The 19,380-nt window shown below is 52.3% G+C and overlaps 1 protein-coding gene across 1 annotated transcript; it reads right to left on the bottom strand.

Annotated features, from left to right (window-relative positions):
* Positions 1-9,771: 9,771 nt before the first annotated feature.
* Positions 9,772-13,845, bottom strand: LOC149768745 (uncharacterized). The gene is made up of 2 exons (XM_089925464.1): positions 11,114-13,845; positions 9,772-11,031 (listed from the first exon to the last, which is right to left on the bottom strand). The coding sequence occupies exons 1-2, from the start codon at positions 11,705-11,707 to the stop codon at positions 10,126-10,128; spliced, it is 1,500 nt and encodes a 499-aa protein (XP_089781590.1). The 5' UTR covers positions 11,708-13,845; the 3' UTR covers positions 9,772-10,125.
* Positions 13,846-19,380: the final 5,535 nt, after the last annotated feature.

Genomic DNA, 19,380 nt, shown 5'->3' with positions numbered 1-19,380 from the left:
TTTGCAATGTCGCTGCCAACACTTGCCTGGATGCATGGGCTATGCATTGACATGGCAATGCTTGCTTAACCTACTCGCCTATGGGTAAAGATTTTTCCATTTCTTAGCCCTCTTTCTTTCCTCGGCGGGAAGAAATGCCTCGGTAGCGGGCTTTTAGCTTGATAAATTATATAATAAATTAAATAATTATTTATAAAAAATAAGTATATAAAATTTATTAATTTAAATTAAATTTAAATATGTAATATTATCAAAATATTATGCAGATTAAATTCAATTTTTTTAAAATTTAAATATCGTTTATAAATTAATTTTTTTTCAAACCATCAAATTTAACCTGACAACGAAAAACTATTACCACATCAAAATGCCACCACATAACATCCAATAGCAGTGTATCAAAGTAACAACGTATAACTCCCACTAATAGAATATCAAAATGCCAACGTACAACTTCCACTGGCAAGGTATCGAAATGCCAACATGCTACCTCCACTAGTAGGGTATCGAAAATGCCAACGTACAATCCTCATTAGTAGAGCATCGAAATGCCAACGTACAGTCCCCACTGGCAGGATATCGAAGTGCTAAACTACAACCCCACTGGGGGTATCGCAGTGTTAATGTATAACCCCCACTGGTAGGGTATCAAACAACCCCAGTAGCAGGGTATCAAAATATAGTCTGACTGCAAGTTCAAATCGAAACAAACTCTTTTCCTCAAAATATGTTCGGTGTTCTAAATCGTAAGATGTGATATCGAAATCAATCAAACCATATTAAAACCAATACATTCGACCGAGAATCATACAATATTCTAAAAAAGGCATATATAATTGTTACGGGGGAAATAAGCCGCCATGCCCCACGTGACCGGCACGCGCGCCCAGGAAGACTACGGCTGCCCTTTGATCCAGCAATCCGACCCCGAGTCGGATATCCTCGGCTCCGTAGCCCGACCCCGAGTCGGCTGCCCTTTGATCCAGCAATCCGACCTCGAGTCGGATATCCTCGGCTCCGCAGCCCGACCCCGAGTCGGCTGCCCTTTGATCCAGCAATCCGAGCCCGAGTCGGATATCCTCGGCTCCGCAGCCCGACCCCGAGTCGGCTGCCCTTTGATCCAGCAATCCGACCCCGAGTCGGAGATCTCTTGATAACGACAGGCTATTCCCCAGAGGCACGCCGCGGCCTCCTGCTCCACTACTCCCTGCAACGGCTGTATCTGATGCTGCTCCACGATCTCCTGCATCAGCCGTACAAAGCGGAGCCCCACTATGCCCTGACGTGGCCGTACCCGGTGCTGCTCCACGACGCCCTGTAACGGCCATGTCAGTGGCCACACCATCGTGCCCCACGATAACGAACCCCCCTGAGAGACCCCCCAGCCAGGTATATATGCGGCTGGGGGGAGAAAGGGGGGAGGTGAGCAATATCTCCCAGAGCACTCTCTTACTTGCGATTATCACCTCTCCTCCTCCTCCAATCTCCTCTGACTTGATCGTCGGAGGGCCATCACCACCCTGGTGGTGGTGCAAGGCTTGTTTGCAGGTTTCTTGGCGGAAGGTGGAGCGCAGCCAACACCAACCAAGACAACTCAGACGGAACCCCGTTCACACCGCAGTGCCAATCGTTCACGGTTTGGACCACCAGCAACAGTTGGCGCTAGAAGGAGGGCCCGAATCTTAGAACGATCGTAATGGCACGGCGAGGTGGTCGTGGAGCTTCCAATGCTTCCGGTCGCGGAGCCTCTCGCGCCTCCGGCCGAGAGGCTGCTGCGTCCCCAACGCACTCTCAGCAGCACTCCACCGCCCCTTCTCCCATTCAGACGGTCGAAGCTGCTCAGTTCGACCAGCTAGCCCAGCAGGTTCGCACCCTCGCGGAGGCAGTGCAGAATCTGCAGGGTGTGATCTCTCGGGTGCCGCAACGGGCTCAGGAGCCGCTGCCCCCCGAGCACTCGCCTCTTCCTCACAACCCGCGCTCCTTCCTCTCCCATGGAGAGGAGCGCCGGCGCGAGGAGGATTCTCGAGTACGGTCCATTCTGCCAGGACCTCCTCATCGGAGCTGTGCGGGGTACGAGAGGCGGACCCGGGCGCGTTCTCAGACACCCCAGTCCTCGAGGGGCCCGCACTCCAGTCGGTCCCCCTCGCGCCGCTCCTTGTCCCCCACCCACCGGTCGCGCTCTCTGGACCGGCGGGTGGACGATCTCCACAGACAACTCCAGGTCCTGAAGGGCCACTCCAAAGATCCCTTCGCTGACTTGGAGATCTCCTCCCAGCCGGCGCTTGCCTCGAGGATCCTGCGGACCCCGAACCCGCCGGGGTTCAAAATGCCGGCGATCGAACCCTACGACGGGGCGGCGGACCCGCGGGACCACATGGAGAGTTTCAGGACTCTTATGCTCCTCCATGGAGCATCGGATCCGCTCCTCTGCAAGGCCTTCCCGGCGACCCTCCGTGGCCCGGCAAGGGCATGGTTCGCCGGCCTGGAGGCTAACTCCATCCAGTCCTTCGACCAGTTCACCCGCTTCTTCATCAGCCATTTCGCCGTTAGTAGCAGGCGGCGACTGGTCTCCGACTCCCTCTTTGATGTCCGGCAAAACGAGGGAGAAAGCCTGCGGGATTATCTCACCCGCTTCAACAAGGCTACACTGGAGGTCCGGAACCTGAGCCAGGAAGTGGCTCTCTCAGCCCTGAAGCGTGGCTTCCGGAAGGGCAGACTCACCTTCTCCCTGGACAAACGCCTGCCGCGGAGCTTCCCGGAGCTGTTATCTCGGGCAAACCAGTATGCAGACGCCGAGGAGGCAGCATCCCACCGGAACAAGGAGGCCGCCGAGGCCCCTCTAAAGCCCGGGAAGAAAAGGCGAAAAGAGGCACCCCAGAGGAGGAGCCCGACGCCTCAACGCCGGCGCAGAAGCCCGTCACCAGCAAGGAACCACGGCGCCACACGCCCTCGTTCTCCGCACCGACGCTTCAACCGGTACACCCCACTCCTGGCCCCCCGGGCCCAGATCCTCATGGAGGTCAAGGGGCGGGAGGACCTCCCGGTCCCGAGGCAGATGAAGAAGATCCCTGGGAGGAGGCCTTCTCGGGCGTACTGTGAGTACCACCGAGACCACGGCCACGATACCGAAGACTGCTTCCAGCTTCGGGACGAGATCGAGGCTCTCATTCGCCGAGGGCGTCTCGGTCGATATGTAAACGACCGACGTCCCCCGGCAGGCCCGCGTCCGGTCGACCCGGCCCCTCAGGAGCCTCGGGAGCAGAATCGACCCGTTGCGGGAGTGATCCACACCATCACTGGGGGCTGCTCTCGGCCCGTGAGGAACGCAGGGGGCTCTGCGGAAGCATCAGGAGTGGCCGTCGCGAAGAGGCAGCGGGTCGGAAATGTAATCACTTTTTGCGATGAAGATGTAAAGGGGGTTCAGACTCCCCACGATGACGCCATGGTGATCTCTCTCACTATGGCGAACTATGATGTAAGGCGTGTTCTTGTGGATAGTGGAAGCTCAGCTGATATTTTGTATTACGAGGCCTTCCAAAAGATGAGCTTGTCCCGACAATTGTTGCACAAAACATCCACCCCCCTCATAGGATTCACTGGAGACGCTATCTCGGCCGAAGGTGTCATTGAGCTGCCTGTGACTGCGGGCGTTGCACCCGCAGAAGCCACGGTGCGACTCGGGTTCTTGGTCGTCCGTGTCCCCTCGGCCTACAACGCTATCCTCGGACGACCCGGACTGAACGCCCTTCGCGCGGTGGTTTCTACCTACCATTTGCTCATGCGGTTCCCCACGGCGGCCGGGATTGGAGAGGTCCGAGGTGACCAACCAACCGCACGGCAGTGTTTCCTAGCAACTCTCAAAGGGAAGAAGCCCATGGAGGCCCTAAGCGTCGAGTCCCTTGACGCCAGAGACGAAGTGGCCTTGCGGCACGGGGAGCCGGCCGAGGGCGTAATCGAAGTTCCCCTCGAAGAAGGCCGCCCGGACCGCACGGTCCGGGTCGGTGCCAACCTCGACTTGGAAGCTCGGCTCCGGTTAGTGGAATTCCTCCGAGCCAATGCTGATGTGTTTGCCTGGTCGGCGGCCGATGTACCTGGAATCGACCCGGAGGTCATTTCTCACGCCCTCAACGTCGACCCGACCCACCGACCAGTAAAGCAAAAGAAGAGACACTGTGCCCCGGATCAGATCCGGGTGGTCGACCAGGAGGTAGACAAACTCTTGGAGGCAGGTTTCATAAGGGAAGTGAGCTACCCCGAGTGGCTGGCAAACGTCGTACTTGTCCGGAAGGCGAGCGGGAAGTGGAGGATGTGCGTCGACTACACCGACCTGAACAAAGCGTGCCCCAAGGATAGCTTTCCGCTCCCGCGAATAGACCAACTGGTCGACGCGACTTCCGGATATCAGCTGCTGTCTTTCATGGACGCCTTCTCCGGCTACAACCAAATAATGATGGCTCCACAGGACGAGGAGAAAACGGCCTTCATAACAGACAGGGGGCTGTACTGTTACAAGGTAATGCCCTTCGGTCTGAAGAACGCTGGCGCTACTTACCAGCGCCTCGTCAATAAAATCTTCAAGGAGCAGATCGGCCGGAACATGGAGGTGTACGTGGACGATATGCTGGTAAAGAGCCGCCATGCGGATCAGCACATTGCGGATCTGGAGGAGACCTTCGCCACCTTGCGGAAGTTTCGTATGAAGCTAAACCCAGCGAAGTGCGCCTTTGGTGCTTCGGCCGGGAGGTTCCTCGGCTTCATTGTCAACCAGCGGGGGATCGAGGCCAACCCGGACAAAATCAAGGCCATCCAAGATATGTCCCCTCCGACCAAAGTGAAGGAGGTTCAGGAGCTCGCTGGGAGGGTCGCCGCGCTCGGACGATTTGTGGCAAAATCGGCCGAACGCTGCCAACCGTTCTTCAAGGTGTTGAAGCGCCCGAAAGACTTCCTCTGGACGGCTGAATGTCAAGTGGCGTTCGACCAGCTCAAGGAGTACATGGCGTCTCCTCCCCTGCTGTCCAAGCCGCAAGAGGGGGAGATGCTCTACCTTTACCTGGCGGTCTCACCAACCGCAGTCAGCGCAGTACTGGTTCGGGAAGAGGCAAAACTTCAGAAGCCCGTGTACTACACCAGCCGAGTCCTCCGGGATGCCGAGACGCGGTACACGAAGGCTGAAAAGATCGCCTTCGTGCTGCTGACTGCGACCAGGAGGCTTCGCCCCTATTTCCAGGCTCATTCTGTCACCCTTTTGACCGATCAACCACTGCGGCAGATCCTCAGCAATCCTGAGAATGCGGGACGGCTGGTGAAGTGGGCAGTAGAACTTGGTGAGTTCGACATCCGCTACCAGCCCCGGCCCGCCATCAAGGCCCAGGTGCTCGCGGACTTTCTCGCTGAGTGCACTGTGCAGGAGACGGAACCTAGGCCGCCGGAAACACCCAGCCTCGATCTCCCGATCTGGACGCTCCACATTGACGGGTCGTCGAACCCTGAAGGTGGAGGGGCTGGGCTGGTCCTTACCAATCCCGATGGAGTGATAGCCGAGTATGCCTTGAGGTTCGGATTTCCAGTGACCAACAATGAGGCGGAGTACGAGGCCCTAGTCACGGGACTCAAACTCGCCAAGGAGCTCGGCATCCGGCGTCTGAAGGTCTTCACCGACTCCCAGCTGGTGGTCGGGCAGGTTCGAGGGGAGTTCGAGGCACGGAGCCCGACCATGCAGAGCTACGTCCGGAAGGTGCAAGCACTCATTCCCGACCTCGGCAGTATTGACATTCAGCAGGTCCCAAGGAGCGAAAATGCTAGGGCCGACAGGTTGTCCCGCTTGGTGGGCGCTGAGGCACACAACTTGTCAAGGGCGATATACCTGAAGACCCTAGATGCCCCGAGCATCGGCGAGGCTGAAGCGGTAATGGCAATTGATCCGGAACCATCTTGGATGGACCCGCTTGTAGCTTACCTCGCCGAAGGGATCCTCCCCGAAGATGAAGATCAAGCTCGGCGACTTGTTATGAAGTCCGCCCACTACGTACTCTACGAAGGGAGGCTGTATCGGACCTCGTTCACCGCCCCCCTCTTAAGGTGCCTCCGCCCTTCGGAAGCGGCTTACGCCCTCAGCGAAGTCCACGAAGGCATCTGCGGATCGCACCTGGGGGCTAGGTCCCTGGCACATAAGATCATGAGGCAAGGCTACTATTGGCCGACCTTATTGGAAGACTCAAAGGATCACGTACGGAAATGCGACGCCTGCCAGCGCCACGCCAACATCCAGAGAGTCCCCTCTGTTCCCTTGGCGCCAATCACCGCCCCCTGGCTCTTTGCACAGTGGGGAATGGATATCCTCGGACCATTCCCCATCGCTTCGGCCCAGCGGAAATTTTTGATTGTCGCCATCGACTACTTCACCAAGTGGGTGGAGGCAGAGCCACTGGCCACCATCACGGAGGCGCAAGTCCGGAAGTTCGTAAAGAAGAACATCATCGTCCGATTTGGGGTACCTCGGGTCCTCATCTCGGATAACGGTCGACAGTTTGATAACAAGCATTTCCGAGACTTCTGCGAGGAGTTCGGGATCGAACATCGGTTCACGTCCGTGTCGCATCCCCAAACCAACGGCGAGGCCGAGGTCACAAATCGGACAATCCTCCAAGGTATCAAAGCGCGGATCGGACGGACGGGGCAAGCTTGGGTCGAGGAACTCGAGAATGTCCTTTGGGCGTATCGGACCACGCATCGGACTCCTACCGGGGAGACGCCTTTCAGCCTAACCTATGGCACGGAAGCCGTTGTCCCCGTAGAGCTCGGACTTCCCTCACCTCGGGTAGCCGCACACCGACCCGAGGCCAACTCGGAGCAACTCCGAGGGAACCTGGATCTCTTGGAAGAAGCAAGGGAAATGGCGCAGGTTCGGATGGCAATGTATCAGCGGAGGGTGGCCCGATATTACAACTCCAAAGTCCGACCGAAGCTTTTCAGAATTGGAGATCTGGTGCTGAGGCGAGCTAAGGCATCTCAACCTACGGAAGGTGGGAAGCTAGCGCCGAATTGGGAAGGCCCGTATAAAGTTCGTTGGGTAAACCGACCTGGCTCCTACCAGTTGGAAGCCCTAGACGGCCGAGAAATTCCAAGGGGCTGGAATTTCGCTAACCTGCGGATGAATTACCAATAGAACAACAAGGCCAGAAAGACAATTTGAAAAGGTGCAACACTTTTCATTTCAATAATTTCTGGTTACAATGGCGTGCTCGTGTGATTACAAGGAATTCCCAGAGGAGAATTAGGGAGTAAAGAAAGCAAAGAAGAGGTGGAGAATCTGTGGAGCTGAGGACCGAGGATCCCAAACCCTCAACCCAAAGCAGCTGCAATCCCACCGGAAGTGGGTGCTTCTAACCGGAGGCGCCATCCAGCACCTCACCAAAAAGACGAGGAGCCGCCGCAGAAGAAGCTCCCGCTGCCCCCAGGGGAACGCCGCCTCCAAAGGATATTCCCATCCTCCCCAGTGGTAGGAAAGAGAAGGAATACGAGGGGGAAGAGCATATGGAGGCGCGGTCCCGGACTGAGCGTCTGGTGCAGAGCTCAATCGGGAGGCTGAACTTCAAGGAGGGGAGATCTGATCCCGGATGAAACGCCTAGAGCGGAGCTCCGCCGGGAAGACCCTCCTTGTTGATCCCAGATGAAACGGCTAGTTGGCTGAAGTCGCAAGGGGAGCGTCTCCCCTTTCCTTCAACAGGAGTCTCTCAGTCATATGCCAAGGAGGAGGTCCGCGATCCATGGCAACCTGAACAGCTCCGGCTTGGCAAACTCCATCGTACCTGCACCTGTATTTATAGCCGAAACTGCGGCCCCCTGGTCGTTCCGATGCGGGTGGCTCCAATAAATGCAGGCGCATTGAAACCGGAGCCGTTCCGACTCCCGAGGCGTATCTCCCCGCGATTTCCTAAGCGTCATTCTCCTTAAATCGTATTCTTTGTGCAGGACAATCCGGGTGTCATGTACCCCTAGGTCCACATATCTCCGCTCGCGCCCAGGCCGTATCCTCCTCGAAGAACCCGCGTATCGCGGCCGCTCAACTAACACTCCTCGCAAGCAGCAGCTGGTGATCCGATTTCCCAGGTAACGCATTAATTAGCGTTTAATGCCCTTCTCGTGTTCCCCCAGGCAACGCTTAGAGAAAAGGAGAAACATGATCGCGGCTGGCCACGGAGAAACCCCGTCGGGCAGCGAGCGACAAGCGCACGACCAGCGAGCGGAATTTCCCGAGGCACGGCCCTCGGATGCCTGGCTAGCCCGATGATCATCCCGGGAGCAGACTAGCCGGAAGCCCCGACCGGTCGCCTCGGCTTGCGCCAGCCTTGGCCGACCAACGAGTGGAATGCCCCGAGGCTCGGCCCTCGGATGCCTGGCTAGCCCGATGATCATCCCGAGAGCAGACTAGCCGGAAGCCCCGACCGGTCGCCTCGGCTTGCGCCAGCCTTGGCCGACCAACGAGTGGAATGCCCCGAGGCTCGGCCCTCGGATGCCAGGCTAACCCGATGATCATCCCGGGAGCAGACTAGCCTGAAGCCCCGACCGGTCGCCTCGGCTTGCGCCAGCCTTGGCCGACCAACGAGCGGAATGCCCCGAGGCTCGGCCCTCGGATGCCAGGCTAACCCGATGATCATCCCGGGAGCAGACTAGCCTGAAGCCCCGACCGGTCGCCTCGGCTTGCGCCAGCCTTGGCCGACCAACGAGCGGAATTTCCTGAGGATTGACAACCCTCGGATGCCAGGCTAACCCGACGATCATCCCGGGATCAGACTAGCCTGAAGCCCCGACCGGTCGCCTCGGCTTGCGCCAGCCTTGGCCGACCAACGAGCGGAATTTTCTGAGGATTGACAACCCTCGGATGCCAGGCTAACCCGACGATCATCCCGGGAGCAGACTAGCCTGAAGCCCCGACCGGTCGCCTCGGCTTGCGCCAGCCTTGGCCGACCAACGAGCGGAATTTCCTGAGGCTTGACAACCCTCGGATGCCAGGCTAACCCGACGATCATCCCGGGAGCAGACTAGCCTGAAGCCCCGACCGGTCGCCTCGGCTTGCGCCAGCCTTGGCCGACCAACGAGCGGAATTTCCTGAGGCTTGACGGCCCTCGGATGCCTGGCTAGCCCGATGATCATCCCGGGAGCAGACTAGCCGGAAGCCCCGACCGGTCGCCTCGGCTTGCGCCAGCCTTGGCCGACCAACGAGTGGAAGGTCCCGAGGCTCGGCCCTCGGATGCCAGGCTAACCCGATGACCATCCCGGGAGCAGACTAGCCTGAAGCCCCGACCAGTTGCCTCGGCATGCGCCAGCCTTGGTCGACCAACGAGTGGAATTTCCTGAGGCCTAACCCTCGGATGCCTGGCTTGGCGCCGGAAGGATTTCCTGAGGCCTAACCCTCGGATGCCTGGCTTAGCGCCGGAAGAATTTCCTGAGGCCTAACCCTCGGATGCCTGGCTTAGCGCCGGAAGAGTTTCCTGAGGCCTAACCCTCGGATGCCTGGCTTAGCGCCGGAAGAATTTCCTGAGGCCTAACCCTCGGATGCCTGGCTTAGCGCCGGAAGAATTTCCTGAGGCCTAACCCTCGGATGCCTGGCTTAGCGCCGGAAGAGTTTCCTGAGGCCTAACCCTCGGATGCCTGGCTTAGCGCCGGAAGAATTTCCCGAGGCCTAACCCTCGGATGCCTGGCTTAGCGCCGGAAGAATTTCCCGAGGCCTAACCCTCGGATGCCTGGCTTAGCGCCGGAAGAGTTTCCTGAGGCCTAACCCTCGGATGCCTGGCTTAGCGCCGGAAGAATTTCCCGAGGCCTAACCCTCGGATGCCTGGCTTAGCGCCGGAAGAATTTCCCGAGGCCCAACCCTCGGATGCCTGGCTTAGCGCCGGAAGAGTTTCCTGAGGCCTAACCCTCGGATGCCTGGCCTAGCGCCGGAAGAATTTCGGGAGCCAGGAGTCAGCAAGACGCTACCGAGAGTTAAAAGAAAAAGAAGGACGAAGGCGAGATGAAGAAACATTCAACTTGCATTAATTTTCATTGTTTCAAGGCCGAGGCCCATACAATTTGGCAAAACCCCGGTATACAAAAAAAAGAGAAGACAACGAAAGGTACAAGAGGTCAGCTTGGAGGAACTCCCGGGTCGGGAACGTCGGGCTCGTCCGCAGGAGGTAGGGAAGCAGCAGGAGAACCAGCAGGCAATGGCGCCGGAGAGGAGTCGAGAAGGAAAATCTCGCTCAGGTCAACTTCGGGGTACTTAGCCGACATCCTTGCCAGGCCCTCCTCGAAGCCTAAGATAAAGGCTTCGGCCCCCGCGTCCGACGCGTCACGGACAAACTCGTCGGACTGACGATAGGTCTGTACTGCCTCCGACATATCATGAGCGAACTCGGCGGACTGGCGATAAGCCTCTACCGCCTGACGCCCGATTTCCGCACTCCTCTCGGCCAGTGCCGCCTCTGCCCGCTCCATAATCTGGGCTTTCGCCTCCAAGACCTTCGCCACAATCCGGCCTTCCGCCTCGGTGGAGACCCTCAGCAGCTCAGCCCGAGCCTCCTTGTGCTTCGCTTCGGCAGCAATGCGAGCAGCCTCAGCCTCCGTCAGGCGCGAATGAAGCTCCTGATCGCTCGCACGGGACTTCTCCAAGGCCGACTCCAATTCGCCCAGCTTAGCTTCAAGAGACCGAATTTGGTTGCGGGCGTTGTCGGCTGACCGCTGGGCCTTCTCCCACCTCTCCCGGTAGTCGGCAGCCTTCCGGGACTGCTTCTCGGCCCGCTCATCCGCCTTCTTGACCTCGCCCTCGAGACCCGAGGCAAGCTCCTGAGCCTCCAACAGCTGCCTCTCGAGGGCAGCAAAGCCGAGTGCCCGCTCTTCGGCCTCCCGGAGCCTCGCCTCGAAGTCCCCGGTTGTCCTGCCTGCCACAGCCTGGCCTCCCTTTTCCACTGCTTTCAGCCGGTCCTCGGCCTTCGCCAGAAGCCCCGCCTGTTCCTTGTAGCACTCCTCCAGACGGATCATGTACTGGGCGAGCTAAGAAATAGGAAAAATAAGGGAGTCAGGCGGAGAACAACAGAGCCAATAAATGGTGAAAAGCGGCCAGAAGAACACTCACCGACATAAGACAGACACAGCTGGCAGCCCCAACGTCAGAGACCTCCAACTCCCGGACCCGCCGACGGTCCTTCTCCAGCAGCACTGTTTCGATGAGATTTCGGGCGCCATCGGTAGTGAAGGCAGACCCCGATTTCTCCCCAGAGCCGGACGGTGGTTCTGCAGCCTTACCCCTATCCATCGCCTGGGGAAGAGTCCGGCCGATCGCGCTCGGGGCGGGGGTCACCCCAGGAATTGATAGGGTCCCGCTCGGTCGGGGCCTCGGCGCGTCCCTCCTCGAGTCATCAGGAGCCGACCGAGTCGAAGGCCGGGTCGGGGACCGATCACGTCCGACCCGTCCGTCTCGGGCAGGCTCGGATGATACCTCCGGAGTAGCGGCAATCTTACCACCGGAGGGCTGATACAGCGTCAGCTGCCGGTCCGTGCCCACGACGTCTCCCTGATCGGTGGGCCCGGACTCGTCGGTCGGCGTCGGAGGCACCTCCTTACGGGACTTCTTCGCCGGTGGGGCCCCGCTCGGAAGAGCTCGTTTCCTCCTCTGGGCTGCTTCCAGCAGGGACGCCCTACCAACAGCCTTTGTCTTCACCGACCGCATGACGTCGTCGATCTCTGCAAAAAGGACGGGATAGTCGGAGACGGAGAAACCAAAGGAAAGAACGGGACGAAAGAAGGGAAAAAGTCAAGAAAGAATCGGTGGCGGACTCACGGTCGGTGGGGACCGAGCTCAGACCGACATTCACCAAAGTATCCTCGGAAATAAGGCGGGCCACCGGGGGGAGCTGGCCCTCGGCAACCAACCCCTTCAAGGCGGCCAAGCCATCGGACTCCTCCCTTGACAGTCTCGATAGGCCGATCGGAGACTTCATCGGGGTCTCCCAGGTCGCCCTGATTTCCCAAGAGGGATCTGCATCAACAAAAAAGAAGCGCTCCTTCCATTTGTGAATGGAGGTAGGAGCCTCCTTGACAAGGCCGCATCCTCGCCGCGCTGCGAAGCACCACCACCCTTTGTCCTGGGGGTGGCCGCTCAGGCTGTAGAACTCCCAAAAAACATTCAGGGTGGCGGGGATCTCGTGCATACGGCAGAGAACCTGGAAGACCGTCAGGGCCCGCCACGAGTTCGGCACCAGTTGCGTCGGTGCCACTCTTAAACCCCGTAGCACCTGCATGACCAAGTCCGAAGGGGGAAAGCGGAACCCGGCCTGGAGAATGCCCTCATTGATGGCGATCTTCCCTGGAGGAGGATGGGACATCCTCTCCTCAGGCCCCGGGAGCGTGGCGTTGCAGGCCTCGGGAAGGTGGTACCGAGCCACGAGTCTGTCTAAGTCTGTGGCGACCAGCTCCGACTTAATTTGGTCTGCCCTCACTTCGCCCATTCCTAATGGCCAATAAACCTACGGTCAGGACGGGGACAGGAAGGGGGGAAAGACCGGAGCGACTGGAGTACACTAGTATAAGAGGGGAAAGTATGGAGAGCCCTAAGCTGAAGAATGGGGAAAACTCACCGGAAAAGAGGCAAGAGCGGCTCCGAGAGCGCCAAAGGAGAAACGAGCGAACAGTCCGACGGCAGCAACAGCGGCGCAAAGGGGAAACTTGAAAATATCTGTAAAGAAGAAGACGGACGGGGAAAGGCCCCCGATTAAATAGGCGGAAAGGCAAGTGACGCCTCAATGACGCCAGAGGACGCCTGGCTGCCGAAGGGTCGCTCGCGCCCCAAAGGCGAATCGACACCATTAAGGAAGGATGTCCGCCGAAATCCTCAGACTGCCGGGTCAGCAATAACCGCCATACGCCATAAAAAGGGCGGGGAGCTCGAAGCGCGCGCGCCTCTCCGAGGAACGGCGGCAATCCCGAAACATCACTCCCTTCACCTGTTCCCCTTCTGGTTCCAGGCTCGGAAGTGGGGGGCTACTGTTACGGGGGAAATAAGCCGCCATGCCCCACGTGACCGGCACGCGCGCCCAGGAAGACTACGGCTGCCCTTTGATCCAGCAATCCGACCCCGAGTCGGATATCCTCGGCTCCGCAGCCCGACCCCGAGTCGGCTGCCCTTTGATCCAGCAATCCGACCCCGAGTCGGATATCCTCGGCTCCGCAGCCCGACCCCGAGTCGGCTGCCCTTTGATCCAGCAATCCGACCCCGAGTCGGATATCCTCGGCTCCGCAGCCCGACCCCGAGTCGGCTGCCCTTTGATCCAGCAATCCGACCCCGAGTCGGAGATCTCTTGATAACGACAGGCTATTCCCCAGAGGCACGCCGCGGCCTCCTGCTCCACTACTCCCTGCAACGGCTGTATCTGATGCTGCTCCACGATCTCCTGCATCAGCCGTACAAAGCGGAGCCCCACTATGCCCTGACGTGGCCGTACCCGGTGCTGCTCCACGACGCCCTGTAACGGCCATGTCAGTGGCCACACCATCGTGCCCCACGATAACGAACCTCCCTGAGAGACCCCCCAGCCAGGTATATATGCGGCTGGGGGGAGAAAGGGGGGAGGTGAGCAATATCTCCCAGAGCACTCTCTTACTTGCGATTATCACCTCTCCTCCTCCTCCAATCTCCTCTGACTTGACCGTCGGAGGGCCATCACCACCCTGGTGGTGGTGCAAGGCTTGTTTGCAGGTTTCTTGGCGGAAGGTGGAGCGCAGCCAACACCAACCAAGACAACTCAGACGGAACCCCGTTCACACCGCAGTGCCAATCGTTCACGGTTTGGACCACCAGCAACAATAATAATAAAACACCATGTATCAAATTCATATACCAAGAATAATTCAATTCAGAAAATATTTATAATTTGCCGATAAATCTATAAAAAAAGTTGCATTACTTACCTTGTGAGCAAATTCAAAGTATCAGTGTAATCAATTTCAAAAAAATTTCTAAGTTTAGATTTTTTTAAAATTATATTTTATTAGAATTTATCATGATTATTTCAAGAATAGAAACTCTAATTTCAATACTTTCATAGGGCTGACCTAACGAAAATGCCTGATACCTAGAGCGGTCTAATCAAGGCAAAACTCAAATGAACATATTTGAATTAGGCTACAGATGATTTAATGGTGATCGGAGCTGACCAAATCTAATAGTGTTTGGAAAGGGCTAAGATGAGGGTTGGTGTGCAGCCTGTCGAACATGGATCAGGGCCCTTCACCAAAGTTGATCCATAATCATAAAGAGAAGTGTCTTACTGGATCTATCATCTGTAGAGAGATTAGAGAGAGAAAGTTCAGAAGAGAGAATCAAGAAAGAGAAAATAAAAACAAAGAAAGAGAGAGAAAAGAGAAAGAGAGAGGGAGGAGAGAGAAAGAAGAGAGAGACTCTCTTTTTCTTCTCCCAAATAGGGGAAAGTCCATCTCTTCCTTTCCTCTTCAGTCAGAGGGGTGGCAGCCTATGGTGGCTCAACCTCGAGCGATGTGGCCACAACAGCTCTCAGCCGTAGTCATTGCTGGCAACGATGGTGGGCGACGGTGAAACCTAGAAAAAAAGAGCCGAAATAGGGTACCCTATTTTGAATGGTTTTCTGACAATTCGTCGATCCAAATATCAGCTAAAATAGCAAGAGAGAGAAGAAGAAAAAGAAAAACACCTATCTCGATCTGACAAGGTGGTCCAGTGGAAACCGGAAGAAGAAATTCTTGGAATCGGTGACTTGATCTCGGGTGGACTCGAAAGAAAGGAAGAGGTCTTTAGATAGGCAATCTCGACCTTATCTAGCCGATGTTTGGATGGCGATAGATTCTGATCCCCATAGCTATCGAGAAGGAAGAAGACTCCCAACAGAAGTCTTCCTCTCGATCCTCCCTCCTGTGTGTCACATGTGAAGCTCAGGGCCAGAAATGGCTGGGCCAAATACTTTGGGCTAGTCAAATGGGCCAGGCCTAGATACAAGGTATCACATAGGTAAGGCAATTGCAAAACCAATTTCAATACAAGTTGCTCTTTCTCAATTTTCCATCAGTGCAATATCTTTCGGCAAAATAATAGTCCATTAGTTACTAGGAAATCAAGATATCTAACATACATACATACATACGATCCATTATAAGGTTTCCATTTTGTTTTATCTCCAACTGCAGCCATATCAGATCTTTAGAATATGATGCTAGATATTGTTATCTAAGACATAGTTGTCCAGGACTTACTGTGATTCCTTCATCTAATGCGGTGTTAGTTATGAAGATCCGAGCAGACATGTATTTAGATCTGTATAGACGGTAAGTTGATCTTCAATATTTATACAAAATCAAAATATTTAGATAATATCTTTTGATTTTTTTTAAATTATTTTTAAGAAGAGTTTTGCATCAGTCACATATGACTGATCAAATTGATGAGACCTTCAGGGGGCATGCGTTGAATGATGTAAGACGTGCTGGAACTGGCCTTTTCCTCTGGCCTCCGGCACACGGCAGTTGGCCCCAGCAGGACATCCAACAATAAAGGGATAGCGAGCAGTAGGCCATCAAACAATGATGGGATATCCAGAAATAACAAAAATAAATAAATAAATAAATAAGTTATGTGCCCTTCTCTCACTAGTTTCAAAATTGTCAATCGATTAATGTCCGGTTTGGCAGAATCTCGCCATAAAATTTAACTTCAGGAGAGAAGAAAACGGACCCTAGAGCACCGTCTCAAAATGCAACTCACGGCGCGGTAGAGCACTCAAAAATCAAAAGATCCAAAGAGAAGGATGTCCGATTACTCGTGAAAGAGCTTTTTCCCTATCAGGGTCTCGCTTCTCCCGCTAAACTGCCAGATCTTATGGTAATCTTCTTTAGAGAAAAATTATAATGATACCCTACGGCGTGTCTTAGAGATACCACCTCAACCTCAAAAAATTTCAAACCTATCTTTCGAGTTTTCAAACAGTTCCGATGTGGTCTTCCGACTCTCTAGCCAATTGATGAACGAAAGAGTTCCATGATACTTTAAGATTTGTGCGATGGATGATTTTAACCGTGAGCCACATACTAAGAATACTTTTAGATCTATGCAATTAGATGAGTGGTGTTCGGAGTGATTTGAGATTTATGCCATGGGTAATCCTTAACTATAGGCCATATACTATTTAATATTTTAGAGAGCTATGCAAATGAATGAATGAAAGATTCAGAGTGCTTTGAGATCCATGCAGTAGATGATCCTTAAAAATAGGCGACATACCATGGATACTTTGAGATCTGTGCAGGTAGCTAGATAGAGAATTTGCAATATTTTGATATTTGCAGTGATCCTTAACTATAGCCATATGCTAAAAGTGATTTGATGTATGTGCAGGTGGGTGCATTAAGGGGTTTGGAGTGCTTTGAGATATATGTAGTGGGCAATCCTTAACTATAGATGCTTTGAGATCTATAATTTTATAAATGCAGATGAATGAAGGGGTCAGGAGTAGATCTACAGGCGGGTAATTCTTAATTATGTATTATATACTAAGAGTGTTTTGATATCAGTGCAGCATATAAATGATGAGGTTTGGGATCCGCATGGTGAGCAATCCTTAACTATGAGCCATCTACTAAGGATATTTTGAGATCTGTTTCGCATGAAAGATCTCTTGAGACTCCATCCCATTCAATACATTGCAGGATTTGTTTGAAAAATTCAGTAGAATTGAGCTGGATTTTTTATAGAAATGGACATATTAATCTGTCCGTTTTTTTTCTTCAAAAGGCCCATCCTAGTCTAGGCCTAAATCCCATCTATCAATTTGCTGGACTACAGGATGAAAAAAGGACTTAGGAGATTTTTTTTTGTTTTTGTCCCACAGAATTTGGATTGGAGAGATATTGGGTTGATATAGATGTTGCTTAAATAGAATGTATCATTCATGATCCAATGAAAAATCTAGTCCAATCTCATTGGATTTTCCAAACATTCTCTCAAAGTTATTTTTTCCCTACAACCACTTTATGCTATCACGTAATGGTCACGTGCCCTCACTTCGTTAATGGAGATGAACGGAAAAGGCACTTTGGAACAATTTCGAAATTTTAAGAGGCAGTTTGAAACTTCTAAAATTGTGGAGATGTCTATATGGCACGTCCAAAGTTGAGTCAAAGTTGAGGGAGTGTTACTGTAATTTTTTTTATTAGTTTAGTTGGGCGGCATTTCGCTCCATTTAAAAGTTCAGAATCTGAACTCTAATGGTGGTATCATCACTTTATAAGAAAATAAATTAAAAAAATTAGATCACTACAGCAACAGAAGTCAAGATAGTTTTATGTCCAAAATTTATTTCTACACAAATTTTATATAATCAGCAAATATATTCCATAGTTTCTTGCAACAATAAAAACACCTTCATATTTTGTGACATAGCCACTTGCATGCCAAATTTTAATAAAAAATTATAAACCAGGGCTCGCCCTACTAGTCATGCCCCTCTTCTTAGCAACCAAATATTATGAGTTCAATTTTGACGCAGTGCATCATTAAAAATCCGGATAGCTAATAGAGTATGAGTGGGTCTCTCTCTCTCTCTCTCTCTCTCTAGAAAATTTTGATGGAAAATGAAATACTCAACAGATATTCTTCTTCAATAACTATCTAGAACTAGTTCCAAAGTTAAAAATGGCATGGTTTATTTTCTGTGAGACTTGCTCGCTTTAATGTGCTTGATACCATGCATCAAACAATTATTGGTAATGGGTATTCACATACAGCTGTTGATGATTCTCTCTTGGAAATAAACAAGTACAATGGCCACGGCAAAAGTTGGTGGCAACAAACACACTAGTTTCTTTAATTTGGTAAGTTTGAGTATGTGCATTTCTAATCTTCAATAAAAGCCAGGTGGCTATCTATGCCTCCTTTACACTCAGAGAGAGAGAGAGAGAGAGAGAGAGAGAGAGAGAGAGAGAGAGAGAGATGTGTACATGCATGCGAATGTGAAACTAATGAAATGTAATATGATTTTTTATATTATTAAAGATATATGAAAGCTACCAATTTTTCGTTCGGATCGTACCACCTCTTCTACTCGAGCAGGATGTTGAGCATTCCATTCCAGTTGGAGTCATCTTCATGGGGTGGGGTGGAAATGAGAATAAAAGATGGCCATTAGCCCCTTCTAGTCTGAAAGAAAGATCTACACAAGATTTTTTAGGGGAAAAAAATCATATCCTTAGAGTTATAAGTGAATATCTCTAATTTCTATCTTCTTCTTACCTAGGATGAGGTTAACAACACAAAACTACAAGGGAGGGAAGCATTTTCCCAATCCAATAATCAAAAATCTGTATCATTAGAAAACTATGATATAATTTTATTGCTAGCAATTGCTGCTTAATTTTATCTAATAGCCTTGTACACTGTCTTAGATGTTGATAAAAGTAGTTCCATAGTTAGAACATATTTTTTAGTTAAAGGAAAACATAATACTATGTTGCCTTTTTGTCTGAATTGAGAATCTCTTCCTAATACATGCATGTATTAAGACATCACAGTCCTCTCTAGTTTGGGGTTGAATTGAAGATGTTCATACAAATCACATATTTTCTTCTAAACTAATATTTAGAATTTGATCTTGCAACCTGTTACAAGAGCAAGCCCACGGAATAGAGGTGAAAGCTGAATAGTACTGGCTTTAGGGCTCATTTGGTTCGCGGAAAGTATTTTTCCTCCTAGGAATATGATTCCCTCCTAGGAAGATGATACCTAGGAAAGTACTTTTGGCATATTTGGTTGACCATAGGAAAGTGACAAATTTCTAAAGTGCTTATGTTTGGTTGACCATCCATTTTTCTGGAAAAGTTATGTATAATTTCTATTATGCCCTTAATAAAAATTAGGTCTTTAATGCTTCTTTAATACTGAAGGATCTTTTTGGAAAAAAATAAAAAAAGAGTGATTTCCACCTCATGGGAAAGTAACTATTTCATGTTTCTTCTCATGGAAATGACTTTTTCATGAAATGTGAAAATCATATTCCTATGAGAATACAATTTTTTACATCTCTCTTCTTTGAAAACTCCAACCAAATAAGAGGCATCTCATTATTTTTTCATTGACTACATTTTTTCTTCTTTTCCTGCAAACCAAACGAGCCCTTAAATCATGGACCTTCTATATACCATTCCTATATGTCAGAATAGACATATACAATTCATTTATGAGTTGTTCCATAATGGCCAATGATTCGGCATATCTCCAACGCATCCGTCAACTAGCGAGGGCCCTTGCATTTATTAAGAAGAGGGTCTGGACTTGTATTTTTTTATTAAAATATAATTTTTTTGAGGTTTTTATTTATTGCAATT

This window comes from Phoenix dactylifera, chromosome 1 (genome assembly GCF_051530095.1).
Source record: "Phoenix dactylifera cultivar Ajwa chromosome 1, Ajwa_hap1_PhDact_Kaust_v1.1, whole genome shotgun sequence".
Lineage (NCBI taxonomy): Eukaryota > Viridiplantae > Streptophyta > Magnoliopsida > Arecales > Arecaceae > Phoenix > Phoenix dactylifera.
This window is presented reverse-complemented; position numbering and strand designations above follow the sequence as displayed.

Excerpts from the sequence above, each read along its gene's own strand:
- LOC149768745 (XM_089925464.1), bottom strand. The coding sequence starts at position 11,707 with ATGCGGTCGGTGAAGACAAAGGCTGTTGGTAGGGCGTCCCTGCTGGAA. Across the intron at positions 11,032-11,113 it reads GCTGTGTCTGTCTTATGTCG|CTCGCCCAGTACATGATCCG; the intron begins GTGAGTGTTCTT and ends CCTATTTCTTAG.